The 17,404-nt window shown below is 46.3% G+C and overlaps 1 protein-coding gene across 1 annotated transcript in view; it reads left to right on the top strand.

Annotated features, from left to right (window-relative positions):
- The window catches only part of LOC140735705 (prominin-2-like), a 91,514-nt gene that overhangs the window by 35,026 nt on the left and 39,084 nt on the right, over positions 1–17,404 (top strand). The window contains exons 8-12 of the mRNA XM_073061111.1: positions 4,534–4,733; positions 8,220–8,294; positions 8,380–8,443; positions 9,065–9,218; positions 12,340–12,492. Coding sequence (XP_072917212.1) covers positions 4,534–4,733; positions 8,220–8,294; positions 8,380–8,443; positions 9,065–9,218; positions 12,340–12,492 — 646 coding nt within the window. The remainder of the gene's footprint in view (positions 1–4,533; positions 4,734–8,219; positions 8,295–8,379; positions 8,444–9,064; positions 9,219–12,339; positions 12,493–17,404) is intronic.

The raw sequence follows: 17,404 nt of genomic DNA, 5'->3' as shown, positions 1-17,404 counted from the left end.
CTGACTATCGAGTCCCCTCTCACTACCACTCCCCTCTTCTCCCTCTTTCCCTTCTGCACCATGGACCCACACTCAGTGCCGGAAACTCGGTCTCCATGGTATTTCCCTGGGAGGTCATCCCCCACAACAGTATCCGAAGCGGTATACTTGTTTTTGAGGTGGAAGGCCACAGGGGCGCTCTGCAGAAACTGCCTCTTCACATTTCCATTTCTCCTGACGGTCACCCAGCTACTCGCCTCCTGCAACTCCGGGGTGACCACTTCCCTGTAACTCCGATCGATGATCTCCTCGCTCTCCCATCCAGCTGCTGCTCCAGATCCCTAACATGGTCTTCCAGGAGCTGCGGCCGGATGCACCACGCAGAGACTCTGGGTCTCCCACGACTACAACATCCAGCATGAAGAACACACAACAGCCATGTATCGGTCAAACACAGGCAGACGGCATTGAACATCCGCTCGAGTAGTACAATAGGAAATAAAAACAATAGCAGAACTCAGAATAACGGATCTACGTTTCCAGGAAAATCGCAGTGGTTAGACTAAGGTGCAGATAATGGGTAAATTGTTTTAAATTGGTAAAAGGGTGTATCATTTTCACATGTGGTGTGATACCAAGAAAAAAATCATGATTTGCAAGCCACCCATACAGGTCATGTCATTACAACAGAGCAATGAGACAGTACAATGTAAAACAGAAACAGAAGGCAGTATAAAGTCTTCCAGCTTACAGAGAAAATACAGTGCAGGCTGCACACACAAAGCGCTGGGCGAAGTCAGCAGGTCAGGCAGCGTCTATGGAAGTGAATCAACAGTCGATGTTTCGAGCCCAGACACTCCTTCAGGACTGGAAAGGAAGGGGGAGGATGCCAGAGTAAAAAGGTAAGGGGGGAGGGGAAGGAGGGTAGCTGGAAGGTGTTGGGTGAAGCCAGGTGGGTGGGGAAGGTAAAGGGCTGGAGAGGAAGCAATCTGATAGGAGAGGAGTGTGGACCATGGGAGAAAGGGAAGGGCTCAGGGGCACCAGGGAGAGGTGATAGGCAGGTGAGAAAAGGTAAGAAGCCAGACAGAGTGGGGAATAGAGGAAAGGAGGGGGTTGGAAATTGTTTTTTTTTACTGGAAGGAGAAATAGATATTCATGCCATCAGGTTGGAGGTTACCCAGATGGAATCTAAGGTGTTTCTCCTCCACCTGGAGGGAGCCCCATCTTGGCACAAGGGGAGGCCATGGGCTTGGGGGAACCGCTTCGTCAAGCATCTCTGCACCTATCCATCACAAGCGAGACTTCCTGCTGGCCAAGCACTTCAAGTTCCATTCCCGTTCCATTCCAATGTGTGGATCCACGGCCTCCTCTTGTGCCAAGATGAGGCCACCCTCAGGGTGGAGGAGCAACACTTTATTTTCCAGAGCAAACACGAGGAAATCTGCAGATGCTGGAAATTCAAACAACAACACACACAAAATGCTGGTGGAACACAGCAGGCTAGGCAGCATCTATAAGGAGAAGCACTGTCGACGTTTTGGGCCGAGACCCTTCGTCAGGACTAACTGAAAGGAAAGATAGTAAGAGATTTGAAAGTAGTGGGGGGAGGGGGAAAATGCAAAATGATAGGAGAAGACCGGAGGGGGTGGGATGAAGCTAAGAGCTGGAAAGGTGATTGGCGAAAGTGATACAGAGCTGGAGAAGGGAAAGGATCATGGGACGGGAGGCCTCAGGAGAAAGAAAGGGGGAGGGGGGAAGCACCAGAGGGAGATGGAGAACAGGCAAACAACTAAATATACCCCATCCCTGACAACATTGACTTCTCTGACTTCCGTTAATGCCCCTCCTCCCCTTCTTACCCCATCCCTGACATACTTAGTTGTTTGCCTGTTCTCCATCTCCCTCTGGTGCTCCCCCCCTTTCTTTCTCCTGAGGCCTCCCGTCCCATGATCCTTTCCCTTCTCCAGCTCTGTATCATTTTCGCCAATCACCTTTCCAGCTCTTAGCTTCATCCCACCCCCTCCGGTCTTCTCCTATCATTTCGCATTTCCCCCTCCCCCCCACTACTTTCAAATCTCTTACTATCTTTCCTTTCAGTTAGTCCTGACGAAGGGTCTCGGCCCAAAACGTCGACAGTGCTTCTCCTTATAGATGCTGCCCGGCCTGCTGTGTTCCACTAGCATTTTGTGTGTGACCTTATTTTCCATCTGGGTAGCCTCCAACCTGATGGCATGAACATCAACTTCTGCTTCCAGTAAAAAAAAATCCCTCTTCCGCTACTCCCCACTTCCTCTTCTCCTCACCTGCCTACTATTTCTCCCGGTGCCCTCCTCCTTCCTTTCTCCGATCGGCCACTCTCCTCTCCTATCAGATTATTTCCTCTCCAGCCCTTTGCCTTTCCTATCCACCTGGTTTCACCCCTCACCTTCCTGCTATCCTCCTTCCCTTCCCCCCGTCTTTTTATTCTGGTGTCTTCCCCCTTCCTTCTCAGTCCTGAAGAAGGATCTCGGACCGAAATGTCAACTGTTTGTTCATTTACATGGATGCTGCCTGACTTGCTGAGTTCCTCCAGCGTTTTGTGTGCGAAGCTTTCGATTTCCAGCATCTGCAGATTTCCTCGTGGTTATGGACTGGCATGTTGGAATGGGACTGGGAAAGGGAACTAAAGTGCTTGGCCACCAGGAGGTTCCGCTTTTGGCGGATTGGTGCAGGGTTCTGGCGAGGTAGATTGTGAGGTCTGGAGTCTTCTTATCGGACTGGAGAACCATTCAGGAATCTTATAACAAATGGGTGGAAGCTGAGATTAAGAATAGAATTAAGGACATGAGAAACTCACACTCTAAACTCAGTTCCCTCTAAACTGAGCGGGTGCACGGCTACACAGTGACCGAAATGCCCCCACGCACATAGCCTTTGGTGCCACGCAGCTGGGATTTTTAATACAATGTTAGTATAACTTTGAAATCTCTGTTAATATAATTGTGAAACACCCTGTAATTAAGTATGCGCTGATGAATATAATCCATAAATCAAAGGGCCGCGCAGTTTTCAGGCCATGTAAAAATCTCCTGCTCAGATCGATGATTGGTCTGGGCAGCTGTAAAAATAATCAGAGCGACCGTTGCTCACAGTATCAGCTGGGTCCAAACCAGCTTCAGCCAGAGACTGGTGAATCTAGAGTTCATTGCCACAGGCGGCTGTGCGGGCTAAATCACTGGGTATGTTCAAAGCAGAGGTTGATAGGTTCTTGATTAATCAGGGTGTCAAAGGTTAAGGGGAGAAGGCAGGAGAATGGGGTTCAGAGGGATAGTAAATCAGCCATGATGGAGTGGCACAGCAGACTTGATGGGCCGAATGGCCTATTTCTAATCGTATGGTCAAACTGAGGCACTGCCTCACAGGGCCAGAGACCTGGTCCAAACCTGACCTCGGGCACCAAGTGGAGTTCGCACGCTCTTCCTGTGGTCATTGGAAGCTCCCACATCCCAAACAAATGGGAGAAAGATGCGAAAATGCTTCTGATGTAAAACCTAAGGGGGAGGAAGCTCGTGGGAATGCGGGCAAATGAATGAGTGGATTACAGGAAGCTTACAGAGATACAGGAAAGCTCTCAGGGTTGGAGCAGACTCAGTCTCCTCTGTGAGGAAATATATAAGCTTGTCCTCCTTTGAGATGGCAAATGTGTTGGTTCTCCGTCGTGCCTAATGATGTCAGGAAACCTGTGCGGGAGAGTTTTTAAAGTGCAAAAGGCATTGTGCACTAGGACAGTTCCAATCTCTTGACGTCCAAAGTCCAGGTCCGGTGGTACAAGTGTCACAAACTTCCTTGGTTGCAGTGGATAGCCGTGACGTCTCCTGTGCCTTTTCCCTCAATGGAGTGTTGCTGAACCTCCTCCCTGACCATCGGATCTCACTGTAGATCTCATCCGCCCAGTCCACCAGAGCAGGCTTTGCATGCTGGGAGAGGCATAACCCTATCTTACCAGGGTGTGAGACCCTCCAGCTATCCTCACCTGTCGAAGTGGTGTACTGGGGTGTGGCCACTGTCACAAACAAACAGCTACTTGGAGCCACAGGTGAGAGCTGAGTGTCCGGTGGGGATCAAAGGTGAACGAGCTGCCCTGGAATGGGCATGACAAGCCCCTTCAGCTGAGGTGCAGCCCCTCCCTGGAAACCCCATACACCCCAAGGCAGAATGGGTAGGGACTGGTTAAAATGTGTCACGTCCATGCCAGCAGGTGGCACAGGAGCCGATCAGTTGGCAAACTCAGAGTTTGAGCCTGAAACCGGGGACCTGTCGTCAGTTAGTCTGGGGGCTCAATATCACAAATCAAAGCACTGAAGGTCGTTCAGAAGCCGAGAAGCCCAATGGCTGAAGCCTGGAGACTGGAGGTCCCAGAGACCAGTCCTGGGGCTGGAGGCCTGTCCTGGGTTGGAGGCCTGCCCTGGAGTTGAATATTGTTGTTTTTTGTTGGATTTTTACCTCTGCCCTTTAGTTTTTAGTTCCCATTTGCTGGGAAGATGACTGTTTTCACAAGCATCTGTTTCATTATAGACTTCAACACCATGAAGGGACACTTGGACAATATAAAGTCTGTGAACAGTTCCCTGGCAGAGACACAGAGGGAGTTGTCGAGAGAGCTGAGCATTCTGCAGGGTGAAATTTCTAACACGCTGAATGACCCAAATTGCCAACGATGCAAGAATGCTGTGAGAGATATCAGTAACCTGGAGGTGGATCCTACATACACATTGGTAAGCTTCGTAATCCTGTATCTAAGTGCCTCAAAGGTCAGCCTTAAATCTCTTCTCTCTTGCTATGACTGACTATTCCAGTACCGTAAAGAGCATTAGTCCTATAGATGTCCACTTTATCATCCTCACCATCTGGGCCATGCCCCCTCCTCAATGATATCTTCAGACAAGAGGTCCAGCAGCCTAAAGGCACTCATCTCAGAGTTCAACCACAGCTTCTTCCCCACTACCGTCAGGGTTTTGAACCTACCTGAAAGCCTAAAAACAACCTTTTGTTTTTACACATGGGGTTGATGTTCTTGTTGCTGTTTGCGTGATTTGTTTTTTTTTGTGTCGATGGTGGAGGTTGATGTTTCTCTTTGAACGGCTCCCGTGGTTTCCTTTGCTTTGTGGCTGTCTGGAAGAGATGAATCTCAAGCAGGTACACTGCATACATACTTTGATAATGAACGTACCTTGAACCTTGACTATATTTCGGGTGGCAAAATGATGTAGGGGTTAGGGTGATGATATATGGTGTAGGGGTTAGGGTGATGATATATGGCGTAGGGGTTAGGGTGATGATATATGGTGTAGGGGTTAGGGTGATGATATATGGTGTAGGAGTTAGGGTGATGATATATGGTGTAGGGGCTAGGGTGATGATATATGGTGTAGGGGTTAGGGTGATGATATATGGTGTAGGGGCTAGGGTGATGATATATGGCGTAGGGGTTAGGGTGATGATATATGGCGTAGGAGTTAGGGTGATGATATATGGCGTAGGGGATAGGGTGATGATATATGGTGTAGGGGCTAGGGTGATGATATATGGTGTAGGAGTTAGGGTGATGATATATGGTGTAGGAGTTAGGGTGATGATATATGGTGTAGGGGCTAGGGTGATGATATATGGTGTAGGGGTTAGGGTGATGATATATGGTGTAGGGGCTAGGGTGATGATATATGGCGTAGGGGTTAGGGTGATGATATATGGCGTAGGAGTTAGGGTGATGATATATGGCGTAGGGGATAGGGTGATGATATATGGTGTAGGAGCTAGGGTGATGATATATGGTGTAGGAGTTAGGGTGATGATATATGGTGTAGGGGCTAGGGTGATGATATATGGTGTAGGAGTTAGGGTGATGATATATGGTGTAGGGGCTAGGGTGATGATATATGGTGTAGGAGTTAGGGTGATGATATATGGTGTAGGGGCTAGGGTGATGATATATGGCGTAGGGGTTAGGGTGATGATATATGGTGTAGGGGCTAGGGTGATGATATATGGTGTAGGAGTTAGGGTGATGATATATGGTGTAGGGGCTAGGGTGATGATATATGGTGTAGGAGTTAGGGTGATGATATATGGTGTAGGGGCTAGGGTGATGATATATGGTGTAGGAGTTAGGGTGATGATATATGGTGTAGGGGTTAGGGTGATGATATATGGTGTAGGGGCTAGGGTGATGATATATGGTGTAGGAGTTAGGGTGATGATATATGGTGTAGGGGCTAGGGTGATGATATATGGCGTAGGGGTTAGGGTGATGATATATGGTGTAGGGGCTAGGGTGATATATGGCATAGGGGTTAGGGTGATGATATATGGTGTAGGGGCTAGGGTGATGCCATTGCCAGCAACCCAGGTTCTATTTCCGCCACTGTCCTGTGAGGAGTTTGTCCATTCTGCCGGTGACTGCATTGGTTCCCTGCGGCTGCTTCACTTCCTCCCACATTCCAAGGACATACGGGTTAGTGTTAGTAAGCTGCGGGCCGCCCCCAGCACATTCTCGGATCATGGATTGATTTTATTCACCATATACACATACATTGTGCGATACCATTTACACTGTGTTGGTCGGTTCACAGTATGCTTTCATACTTTGAAGTGCATGTGACAGATATAGCTATGACCCTCTGATACTGTTCCCGCCTACTGAAGGCGGCATCTTCTCCATCCACTCCTCGAGCATCAGACCAGGCCCACCACTTAGCTACTCACCACCCTACCATTTAAGAGCCAGGCCAAATTGAAAAGATCAGGGTGTCAGGACCGGAGGTGAGGGAGGGGCCAGTTCTGCTCGCTGCTTCGCGGCATTTACTCAGCTCTGCGCTGAACTGGGGCTGCGGCCTGCAGCGGCGCCTGCCGTCGTGTCTTTCATAAAACTTCGGCTCTGAACGCTATTTGCTTACTTCTATTGTTTGCACAATTTGCTCTCTCTCTCTGTGCATTGGGTGTTTGATGGTCTTTTTTAAAAAGGGTTCTTTTGGGTTTCTTTGTTTTGTGGCTGCCTGTAAGGAAGTGAAGTTTCGATCTGGAACATCAGATCCTTTTTTTTTTCTTTTTCTTTCCTCCCAGAGATGCTACTCGAGCCACTGAGTTCCTCCAGCAGATTGTGCATTGCTCCAGATTCTCGTAGCTCCAGTCTCTTGTGTCTCCATCCATTCTTTACTTCATCCTCTCGGTTTTTGAGATTGGGGAAGCTGTCTCTGGGGAAACGGTGTCCGTTCTGATCACCTCGTTATAGGAAGGACTTGGAACCTTTAGAGGATGAGTTCCCAACCTTTCTCATGCCATGGACCAATACCATTAAGCAAGGGGTCTGTGGACGCCAGGTGCAGAGGAGATCTACCAGGATGCTGCCAGGATTAGAGAGCACGTCTCATGAAGATAGGTAGAGTGAGCTGGGGCTTTTCTCTTCAGAGCAAAGGAGGATGAGAGATGACTTGATAAAGCAGTACAAGATGATAAAATGCATAGATCAAGTGGACAGTCAGAGACCATTCCCAATACCTAATATGATGGGTGTCGGGGTGGAGATGCATCTCTACCAAAGGAGGTGTAAGACGCTCCTTCCCTCCGCTAGCCTGCAGGTCACCCTTGGGCAAGGTGTAGCACCTGCTTAGCCCCTGATCAGGGTCATGTGAAGCCATGGGAGCAGGTGGTGGATGGTCATATGAGCAGCTGGTGCAGATCACAAATCCTGGTTATGTGACCACTGACACCAGGCAGACAATCTCTGACAAGTATTGATAACGACTGGGGTCACCCGTCTTGTAAAGACACTGCCCAGAAGAAGGCAATGGTAAATCACTTCTGTCAATAAATTTGCTAAGGACAATCACGGTCGTGGATAGACATGATCACCCACGGCACATTACGAACAAATGAACGCTAATTTATAAGGTGATTGGAGAAAGGATAATGGAGTTGTCAGAGACGGTATTTTCCCACTCAGAGAGTGGGTGCTTGGACTGTTCGGCCAGGGGTGGTGGCAGAGGCCAGTACAGCAATTAGTGATGTGAAACTCTTAGAGTCACATGGATGATAGAAAAATGGAGAGCTATGTAGGAGAGAGGGTTAGATTGATCTTAGAGTAGGTTAAAGGTTAAAGGTTAAAGATGGTGGGCCTGCTGTGTGCTGTACTGTTCTATGTTCTGTGACAAAACAGGGCTATTTCTGATTGTCCTTCACCAATAACCTGTCTCCACTCCCTTTAGCCGGCCGACGACCAGGTTGTGTTCAATGAGGTCATGAGTTTCTCTCTAACGTCACTGAATAACTCAGTGGAACAGGTAACCAACCCACATTTAACATTAATTATCAACTCCAAAAATCCGAACCTTTGCCAGAGGAACAATACCTGTCCTGTCTCCCCAGGCATCCCGCACCTTCAATGAAACTCCTGCCACCGTGACTGATCAAGCTACTCGGACTTTTACAGGTGATTACAGCTGGGGTTCCGGGAGGTTGGGGGGGGGGGGGGTTCCTTTTATTGTAACCCAAACACAGTGCTGGAGGAACTCTGCAGGTCAGGCAGAAGAATATGGAGAAGAATAAACAGTCGATGTTTTAGGCTGAGACTCATAAGGACTGTAAAGGAAGGGGCAGAAGGCAGAATGAAAAGGTGGAGGGAAGAGAAATGCTCCTAATGAATGGTCTCAGCTATTAACTCCTCTCCATAGCCTGTTGAGTTATTTATTCATTTATTTATTTATTGAAATATAACCTGGAATAGGCCTTTCTGGCCCTTTGAGTCACGCCGCCCAGCAAGCTCCCAATGTAACCCTAGCCTAATCTACCAATGAGCAATTAACCTACCAACTGGTATGTCTTTGGACTGTGGGAGGAAACTGGAGCACCCGGAAGAAAGTCAGACAGTCACAGGAAGAACATATAAACTCCCAGTTCCTCCAGCATTTTGTGTGTGTTGCTCTGGATTTTCAGCATCTGCAGAATCTCTTGTGTTTATCCTCTTATTTCCTCTCTGAAACATTGTTTGTTACACAGATTATATGCCTAGTTTGAAAGTTCCTTTTAGTTTTACAACTCCCTTCTTCTGCAGACATCAAGAAACTTATCAATGACATTGAAAGGAACCTCTCCTCCGCCGTTGAGGCCGTGCAGTTTCCAGACTCCCTACGGAATCTGGAGAACTTTGCAAATTCTTCCACGGTGACAGAAATCTCATCTGAGGTGAAAAGATACGATTACTACAGGTGCGTAAACGCGTTCATATGGAAGGGTGAGGCTTTTCTGTGTGGCATTTCTTCCGTTTTTATCACCGACAAGCTTGACTCTCAAAACCTGCCTCTGAGCGGAAAATCCTACAAAAGGTAGTCGATTCAGCCCAGTACATCACGAGTGAAGGTCTTCCAACCACTGAGCACATCTACGTGGAGCACTGTCGTAGGAGAGTAGCATCCATCGTCAGAGATCCCCACCACCCAGGCCACACTCTCTTCTCACAGCCATCAGGACTCGCACCACCAGATTCAAGAACAGTTACTACCCCTCAACCATCAGGCTCCTGAACAAAAGGGGATAACTACACCCACTTGCCCATCCATTGAGATGTTCCTGAAGCCAATGATCTCACTTTAAGGACTCTTTACAGTATCTTGTTATTTCATGTTCTCATTGTTTATTGCTGTTTATTTATATTTGCATTTGCAAGGTTTGTTGTCTTCTGCACTCTGGTTGATCTTTCACTGATCCTGTTATAGTTGCTATTCTATGGATTTGCTGAGTCTGCCCGCAGGAAAATGAATCTCAGGGTTGTGTGTAGCACCAGTGCGCGGAATTCAATCCTGACCTCTGATGCTGTCTGTTTGGAGTTTGCATGATCTTCCTGTGGCGCTTGTGTTTCCCCTGCGTGCTCTTGTTTCTTCAAAGTTCAGAGTTAAAAGTAAGCTTATTATCCAAGTTCATTTGTATGACGTGGGTGATCACGGTCTTTCCATGACCATGATTGTTCTTGGCAAATTTTTCTACAGAAGTGGTTTGCCATTGCCTTCTTCTGGGCAGTGTCTTTACAAGACAGGTGACTGCAGTCATTATCAATACTCTTCAGAGATTGTCTGCCTGGTGTCAGTGGTCACATAACCAGGACTTGTGATCTGCACCGGTTGCTCATACGGCCATCCACCACCTGCTCCCATGGCTTCATGTGACCCTGATCAGGGGGCTAAGCAGGTGCTACACCTTGCCCAAGGGTGACCTGCAGGCTAGCGGAGGGAAGGAGTGTCTTACACCTCCTTTGTAGAGACGTCTCTCCACCTCGCCAAGTTAGATTCAGTTTATTGTCATTTAGAAACCACAAATGCAATGCAGTTAAAAAATGAGACAACGTTCCCCCAGAATGATATCACAAAAGCATATGACAAAACAGACTACACCAGAAAATCCACGTAACGTTTGGCAATCCCCAATCCAGAGTTCGGAGAGGCTGCTGTGTATTAATATCGCGCTACAGTCTAGCGCGTTCCCCGGAAAGGAGCTCCAAATCCACCAGACAAAAACAAGACCAAAAACTAAAGCTACAAGACCTGCACAAAACCACATAGTTACAACATATAGTTACAACAGTGCAAACAATAGTATAATTGATTAAAAAAAACAGACTATGGGCACAGTAAAAATAGTCCAAGATGTTAAAGGACTGTAAGTTCAAAGAAATCACCACAGTTTCCACAAGTCCCCAGGGTCCCGACAGACTCGCCATCCCACGCCGGCGGCAGAAGGGAATACCCCCACTTGGACTTCCAAATACAAAGAAACTCAGCAGAATCAATGAAAAGACTCGCACAAGACAGACAAACAACCAGCGTGTGAAAGATAACAAACTGTGCAAACAGAAAATGAGCAAAAAAGTAATAAATATCGAGAGCATGATATGAAGAGTCCTTGAAATTGAGTCCATGGGTTGTGGGAACAGTTCAGTGATGGGGTGAGTGAGGTTGAGTGAGGTTATCCCCTTTGGTTCAAAAGCAGTTTGGTAGGTGGATGGGCCACGTTGCCCCTAGTGTGTAGGTGAGGGGTAGAATTCGGGGAGAAGCTGCGGAAATGTGGGGAGAATTGAATAGACAGCACGTCTTATGAGGAAAGGTTGAGCAAACATTGAGCTCAAAGGTTGAGCAAAGGACGTTACTCTCTGGAGCAAAGGAGGCTGAGAGGTGACTTAATAGAGGAGTTTAAAATGATAAGATGGACAGATAGAGTGCACAGCCACAACATTGTGGGCCGAAGGGCCTGTACTGTTCTGTGACACTATATTCACTGTATTGCTGTCTTAGGGCCTCACGCTGAAGGGATGAGCAATCAGTCCAAATTCAGGATCCCAACCCAAAATGTCAGCTCTTCACTTCCTGCCACAGATGCTGCCTGACCCAGCTTATTCCAGCGCTGGCAGTCTCCTGTGTCCAAAGCTCTCCCAGAAACCTGGACAACTTTCCCTTCCAGCAGTTAAATTAAACAGATGATGTGATCACTGCTTTCTTGTAGATTTTGTTGTTTCTATGTTTACAGAAATGAAACACTTGGAAATTAATCTTCTTGCCTTTACATGAGGTACATACACTCAGTGGCCACTTAATTAGGCACACCTGTACACCTGCTCATTAATGCACATATCTAATCAGCCAATCATGTGGCAGCAATTCAATGCATAAAAGCATGCAGACATGGTCAAGAGGTTCAGTTGTTGTTCAGACCAAACATCAGAATGGAGAAGAAATGTGATCTATGGGATTTTAATGATGAAATGTTTGTTGCTGCCAGTCAAGATGTTATAGACTCATAGAAAAGTACAGCACAGACACAGGCCCTTTGGCCCATCTAGTCTGTTCCAAACTATTTAAACTGCCTAACCCATTGACCTGTACCAGGAGTGTAGCCCTCCATATCCCTACCACCTGTGTACCTATCCAAACTTCTCGTAATCATTGAAATGGAGCTTGCATTCACCATCTGCACTGGCAGCTTGTTCCAGTCTCCCAAAACCTTCTGTGAAGAAGTTTCCCCTCCTGTTCCCCTTAAACTTTTCACCTTTCACCCTTAACCCATGACTCTAGTTGGAGGCCTGCTCAATTAATAATTTTTTTTAATTTTGTATTTGCAAAGTTTGCTGTTTTTTGATACTAGTTGTCTGTCTGTACTGTATGTCATCTTTTATTGATTTTATTGTGTTTCTTAGTATTTACTGTGAATGCCTGCAAGAAAATGTGCCTCAGGGTCATAAATGGTGACATTTATGTACTGGGCTGATAAATTGACATTGAACGTGAGAATGTGCAGAGGAGGTGAAAGCAGCTATGTAAATGCAGGTGCTTTTTCTTGTAGGTGGGTGGTCAGTATAGTCTTGTGCTGCATCATTCTCTTAATCATCGCCTGCAATGTGCTGGGACTCGGCCTGGGAACTGCAGGAATCGCAACCAGGGACGACGTCTACAGAGGCAACGCCTGCTCGAAATCAGGCGCCAACTTCCTGATGGCGTGAGTTTGTGTCGGGGTGTGGGTGGTGACGGGCTTTGATTCGAGAGTCTGCCTGCTGGTGCCCTGACTCCCAGCGCGCCAGAATCAGAATCAAGTTTATTATCACTGATTTGTGGCAACAGTACAGTGCAATATATAAAATATACCATAAATTACAATATGGAATATATAGCATATATATACAGTGCTTATAAAAGAATTCACCTCCCCTCCCGGAAGTTTTCATGTTTATTGTTTTACAACATTGATTTACAATGGATTTAATTTGGCTTTTTTTGACACCGATCAACAGAAAAAGGCTCTTTCAGGTCAAAGTGAAAACAGATCTCTACAAAGTGAGCTAAATTAATTACAAATATAAAATACAAAATAATTGATTGCTTAAGTGTTCACCCCCTTCAAGTCAGTATTCAGTAGATGCACCTTTGGCAGCAATTACAACCTTGAGTCTCTGTGGATCGGTCTCTATCAGCTTTGCACATCTGGACACTGCAATTTTCCCCCCTTCTTCTTCACAGAACTGCTCAAGCTCTGTCAGATTGCACAGGGATTGTGAGTGAACAGCCCTTTTCAAGTCCAGCCACAAGGTCTCAATTGGATTGAGGTCTGGACCCTGACTTGGCCACTCCAGGACATTAACTTTGTTGTTTTTAAGCCATTCCCGTGTAGCTTTGGCTTAATGCTTGGGGTCATTGTCTTGCTGGAAAACAAATCTTCCAATTCGCAGTTCTCTTGCAGACTGCATCAGGTTTTCCTCCAGGATTTCCCTGTATTTTGCTGCATTCATTTTACCCTCTACCTTCACAAGCCTTCCAGGGCCTGTTGCAGTGAAGCATCCCCACAGCATGATGTAGCCACCACCATGCTTCACGGTCGGGATGGTGTGTTTCTGATGATGCGTGGTGTTCGTCTTACGTCAAACATAGCATTTAGTCAGATGGCCAAAAAGCTCAATTTTGGTTTCATCAGACCATGGAACCTTCTTCCAGCTGACTTCAGAGTCTCCACGTGCCTTCTGGCAAACTCTAGCCGAGATTTCATGTGAGTGTTTTTTCAACAGTGGCTTTCTCTTTGCCACTCTCCCATAAAGCTGTGACTGGTGAAGCACCCGGGCAACAGTTGTTGTGTGCGCAGTCTCTCCCATCTCAGCCACTGAAGCTTCTAACTCCTCCAGAGTTGTCGTGGGTCTCTTGGTGGCCTCCGTCACTAGCCCCCTTCTTGCACAGTCACTCAGTTTTTGAGGACGGTCTGCTCTAGGGTGATTTATAGCTGTGCCATTTTCTTTCTATTTCCTCATTGATTGTCTTAACTGTACTCCAAGGGATATTCAGTGACTTGGAAATTTTCTTCTATCCATCTCCTGATTTGTGCTTTTTGATAACCTTATCGCGATGTTGCTTGGAGTGTTCTTGTGTCTTCATGGTGTAGTTTTTGCCAGGATACTGACTCACCAGCAGTTGGACCTTCCAGATACAGGTGTATTTTTACTGCAATCAATTGAAACACCTGGACTGCACAAAGGTCACCAAAAACAGATCTCCATTTAACTAAGTGAATTACTGTATAAAATAAATCAGCTGCACCAGTGATGATTTGGTGTGTAATATTAAAGGAAGGCGGGGGGTGAACACTTATGCAATCAATTATTTTGTGTTTTATATTTGTAATTAATTTAGGTCACTCTGTAGAGATCTGTTTACATTTTGATACGAAAGAGTCTTTTTCTGTTAACCAGTGTCAAAAAGCCGAATTAAATCCTCTGTGACTCAATGTTGTAAAACAATAAAACTTCCTAGGGGGGAGGTGAATGCTTTTTATAGATAGATAGATAGATAGATACTTTATTCATCCCCATGGGGAAATTCAACTTTTTTTTCCAATGTCCCATACACTTGTTGTAGCAAAACTACTTACATACAATACTTAACTCAGTAAAAAAATATGATATGCATCTAAATCACTATCTCAAAAAGCATTAATAATAGCTTTTAAAAAGTTCTTAAGTCCTGGCGGTAGAATTGTAAAGCCTAATGGCATTGGGGAGTATTGACCTCTTCATCCTGTCTGAGGAGCATTGCATCGATAGTAACCTGTCGCTGAAACTGCTTCTCTGTCTCTGGATGGTGCTATGTAGAGGATGTTCAGAGTTATCCAAAATTGACCGTAGCCTACTCAGTGCCCTTCGCTCAGCTACCGATGTTAAACTCTCCAGTACTTTGCCCACGACAGAGCCCGCCTTCCTTACCAGCTTATTAAGACATGAGGCGTCCCTCTTCTTAATGCTTCCTCCCCAACACGCCACCACAAAGAAGAGGGCGCTCTCCACAACTGACCTATAGAACATCTTCAGCATCTCACTACAGACATTGAATGACGCCAACCTTCTTAGGAAGTACAGTCGACTCTGTGCCTTCCTGCACAAGGCATCTGTGTTGGCAGTCCAGTCTAGCTTCTCGTCTAACTGTACTCCCAGATACTTGTAGGTCTTAACCTGCTCCACACATTCTCCATTAATGATCACTGAATCTATATACAGCAGTGTGCACAAGTCTTAGGCATATATATAGCTAGGGTGACTAAGACTTTTGCACAGTACTGTAGTCATTTTATGTATTATAAGACCATAAGATTTCGGAGCAGAATTAGGCCATTTGGCCCATCGAGTCTGCTCTGTCATTCAATCATGGCTGATCCTTTTTTTTCTCCTCCTCAACCCCATTTCCTGGTCTTCTCTCTGTAATCTTTGATGCCATGTCCAAACAAGAACCGATCAATGTCTGCCTTAAATACACCCAACAACCTGGCCTCCACAGCTGCATGTGGCAACAAATTCCACAAATTTGCCACCCTTTGGCCAAAGAAATTTCTCCACATCTCTGTTTTGAATGGACACCCCTCTATCCTGAGGCTGTGCCGTCTTGTCCTAGACTCTCCCACCATGGGAAACATCCTTTCCACATCCACTCTGTCTAGGCCTTTCAACATTCGAAATGTTTCAATGAGATCCCGCCCCCCCCCCCCCCCCACCAATCCTTCTGAATTCCAGCGAGTACAGACCCCATTGCCATAAACGTTCCTCATACATTAACCCTTTCATTCCCGGACTCATCCTTGTGAACTTCCTCTGGACCCTCTCCAATGCCAGCACGTCTTTTCTTAGATGAGGAGCTAAGAACTGTTCACAATTCTCAAGGTGAAGCCTCACCAGTGCCTTGTAAAGCCTCAGCATCAAATCCCTGCTTTTGTATTTTAGACCTCTTGAAATGAATGTTAATATTGCATTTGCCTTCCTCTCCACCGACTCAACCTTCAAGTTAACCTTTAGGGTGTTCTGCATAAGCACTCCCAAGTCCCTTTGCATCTTAGATTTTTGGATTTTCTCCCCATTTAGAAAATAGTCTGCACATTTATTTCTGCTTCCAAAGTGCATGACCATGCATTTTCCAACATTGTATTTAATTTGCCACTCTCTTGCCCGTTCTCTTAATCTGTCTAAATCCGTCTGCATCCTACCTGTTTCCTCAACACTACCTGCCTCTCCACCAATCTTCGTATCATCTGCAAACTTGCAACAAAGCCATCCATTTCATCATCTAAATCATTTATATATAGCATAGAAAGAAGCGGTCCCAACGCTGACCCCTGCGGAACACCACTAGTCACTGGCAGCCAATCAGACAAGGATCTTTTTATTCCCACTCACTGACTCCTACCAAACAGCCAATGCTCTAACCATGTTAGCAATTTTCCTGTAATACTACAGGTAAGCAGCCTCATGTGTGGCACCTTGTCAAAGGCCTTCTGAAAGTCCAAATATACAACATCTACTGCATCCCCTTTATCCATCCTACTTGTAATCTCCTCAAAGGTTTGTCAGGCAGGATTTTCCCTGAAGGAAACCATGCTGATTTTGTCCTATCTTGTCCTGTGTCACCAAGTACTCCATCACTTCATCCTTAACAATTGACTCCAACATTTTCCCAACCACTGAGGTCAGGCTAACTGGTCTATAATTTCCTTTCTGCTGCCTTTCTCGTTTCTTAAAGAGTGGGGTAACATTTGCAATTTTCCAGTCCTCTGGCACCATGCCAGAGTCCAATGATTTTTGAAAGATCATTTCTAATACCACCACTATCTTTAATGCTACCTCTTTCAGAACCAGAAGATAAACTGGTCCGGGTGCCTTATGCACCTTTAGGTCTTTCAGCTTTTTGAGCACCTTCTCCCTTGTAACAGTAACTGCACCCACTTCTCTCCCTTGCTCCCTTCACCGTCAGGCACACTGCTTTCTCCCTATCAACTTTCAAGCTGAAATATTGCACTGTACTGCTGCCACAGAAAAAGCAACAAATTTCATGACCTACGTGAGTGATGATAAATCTGATTCTGGTATGGGTCTCGGCTGTGGACTGAGAGTGGGAAGGAGGCTGGGAGCGGGAAATCATAGTTGGGAAAAGGGGAAGAGAGAGGGGAGGGAGCGGAAAGCACCACAGAGATATTCTGTAATGATCTATAAACCAGTTGTTCGGAATCAAATGGCCTTGCCTGGGTCTGAGGGCTGGGTGTGTCTGCATCCCTGCTACCCCACCCCATCTTGGCACTCCTTTTCTGCCACCTGTCCCACACCCTCCCCCACTGCTCCCCCCCTCACCATTCCCAACATACCTCACTCCCGCCAGATTTACAAACTCACTCTCCGCTCCATGTTGACAAATATAGTACTGTGCAAATGTCTTACGCACTCTATTGATATATACAGTATGGGCCTAAGACGGTTGGACTGTACGACATGTATAATAGTAAATAGTGCAAAATAGAGAGGCAGTTTATGGGTTCAAAGTCCGTTCACAAATTTGGAGGCCGAGGAGAAGAAACAGTTCCTAAAATGTTTAGGGTATGTTCAGGAATGTCC

This window comes from Hemitrygon akajei, chromosome 1, assembly GCF_048418815.1.
Source record: "Hemitrygon akajei chromosome 1, sHemAka1.3, whole genome shotgun sequence".
Lineage (NCBI taxonomy): Eukaryota > Metazoa > Chordata > Chondrichthyes > Myliobatiformes > Dasyatidae > Hemitrygon > Hemitrygon akajei.
Note: the sequence above shows the minus strand (reverse complement) of the source record. Positions and strands in the feature narration are given on the sequence as shown.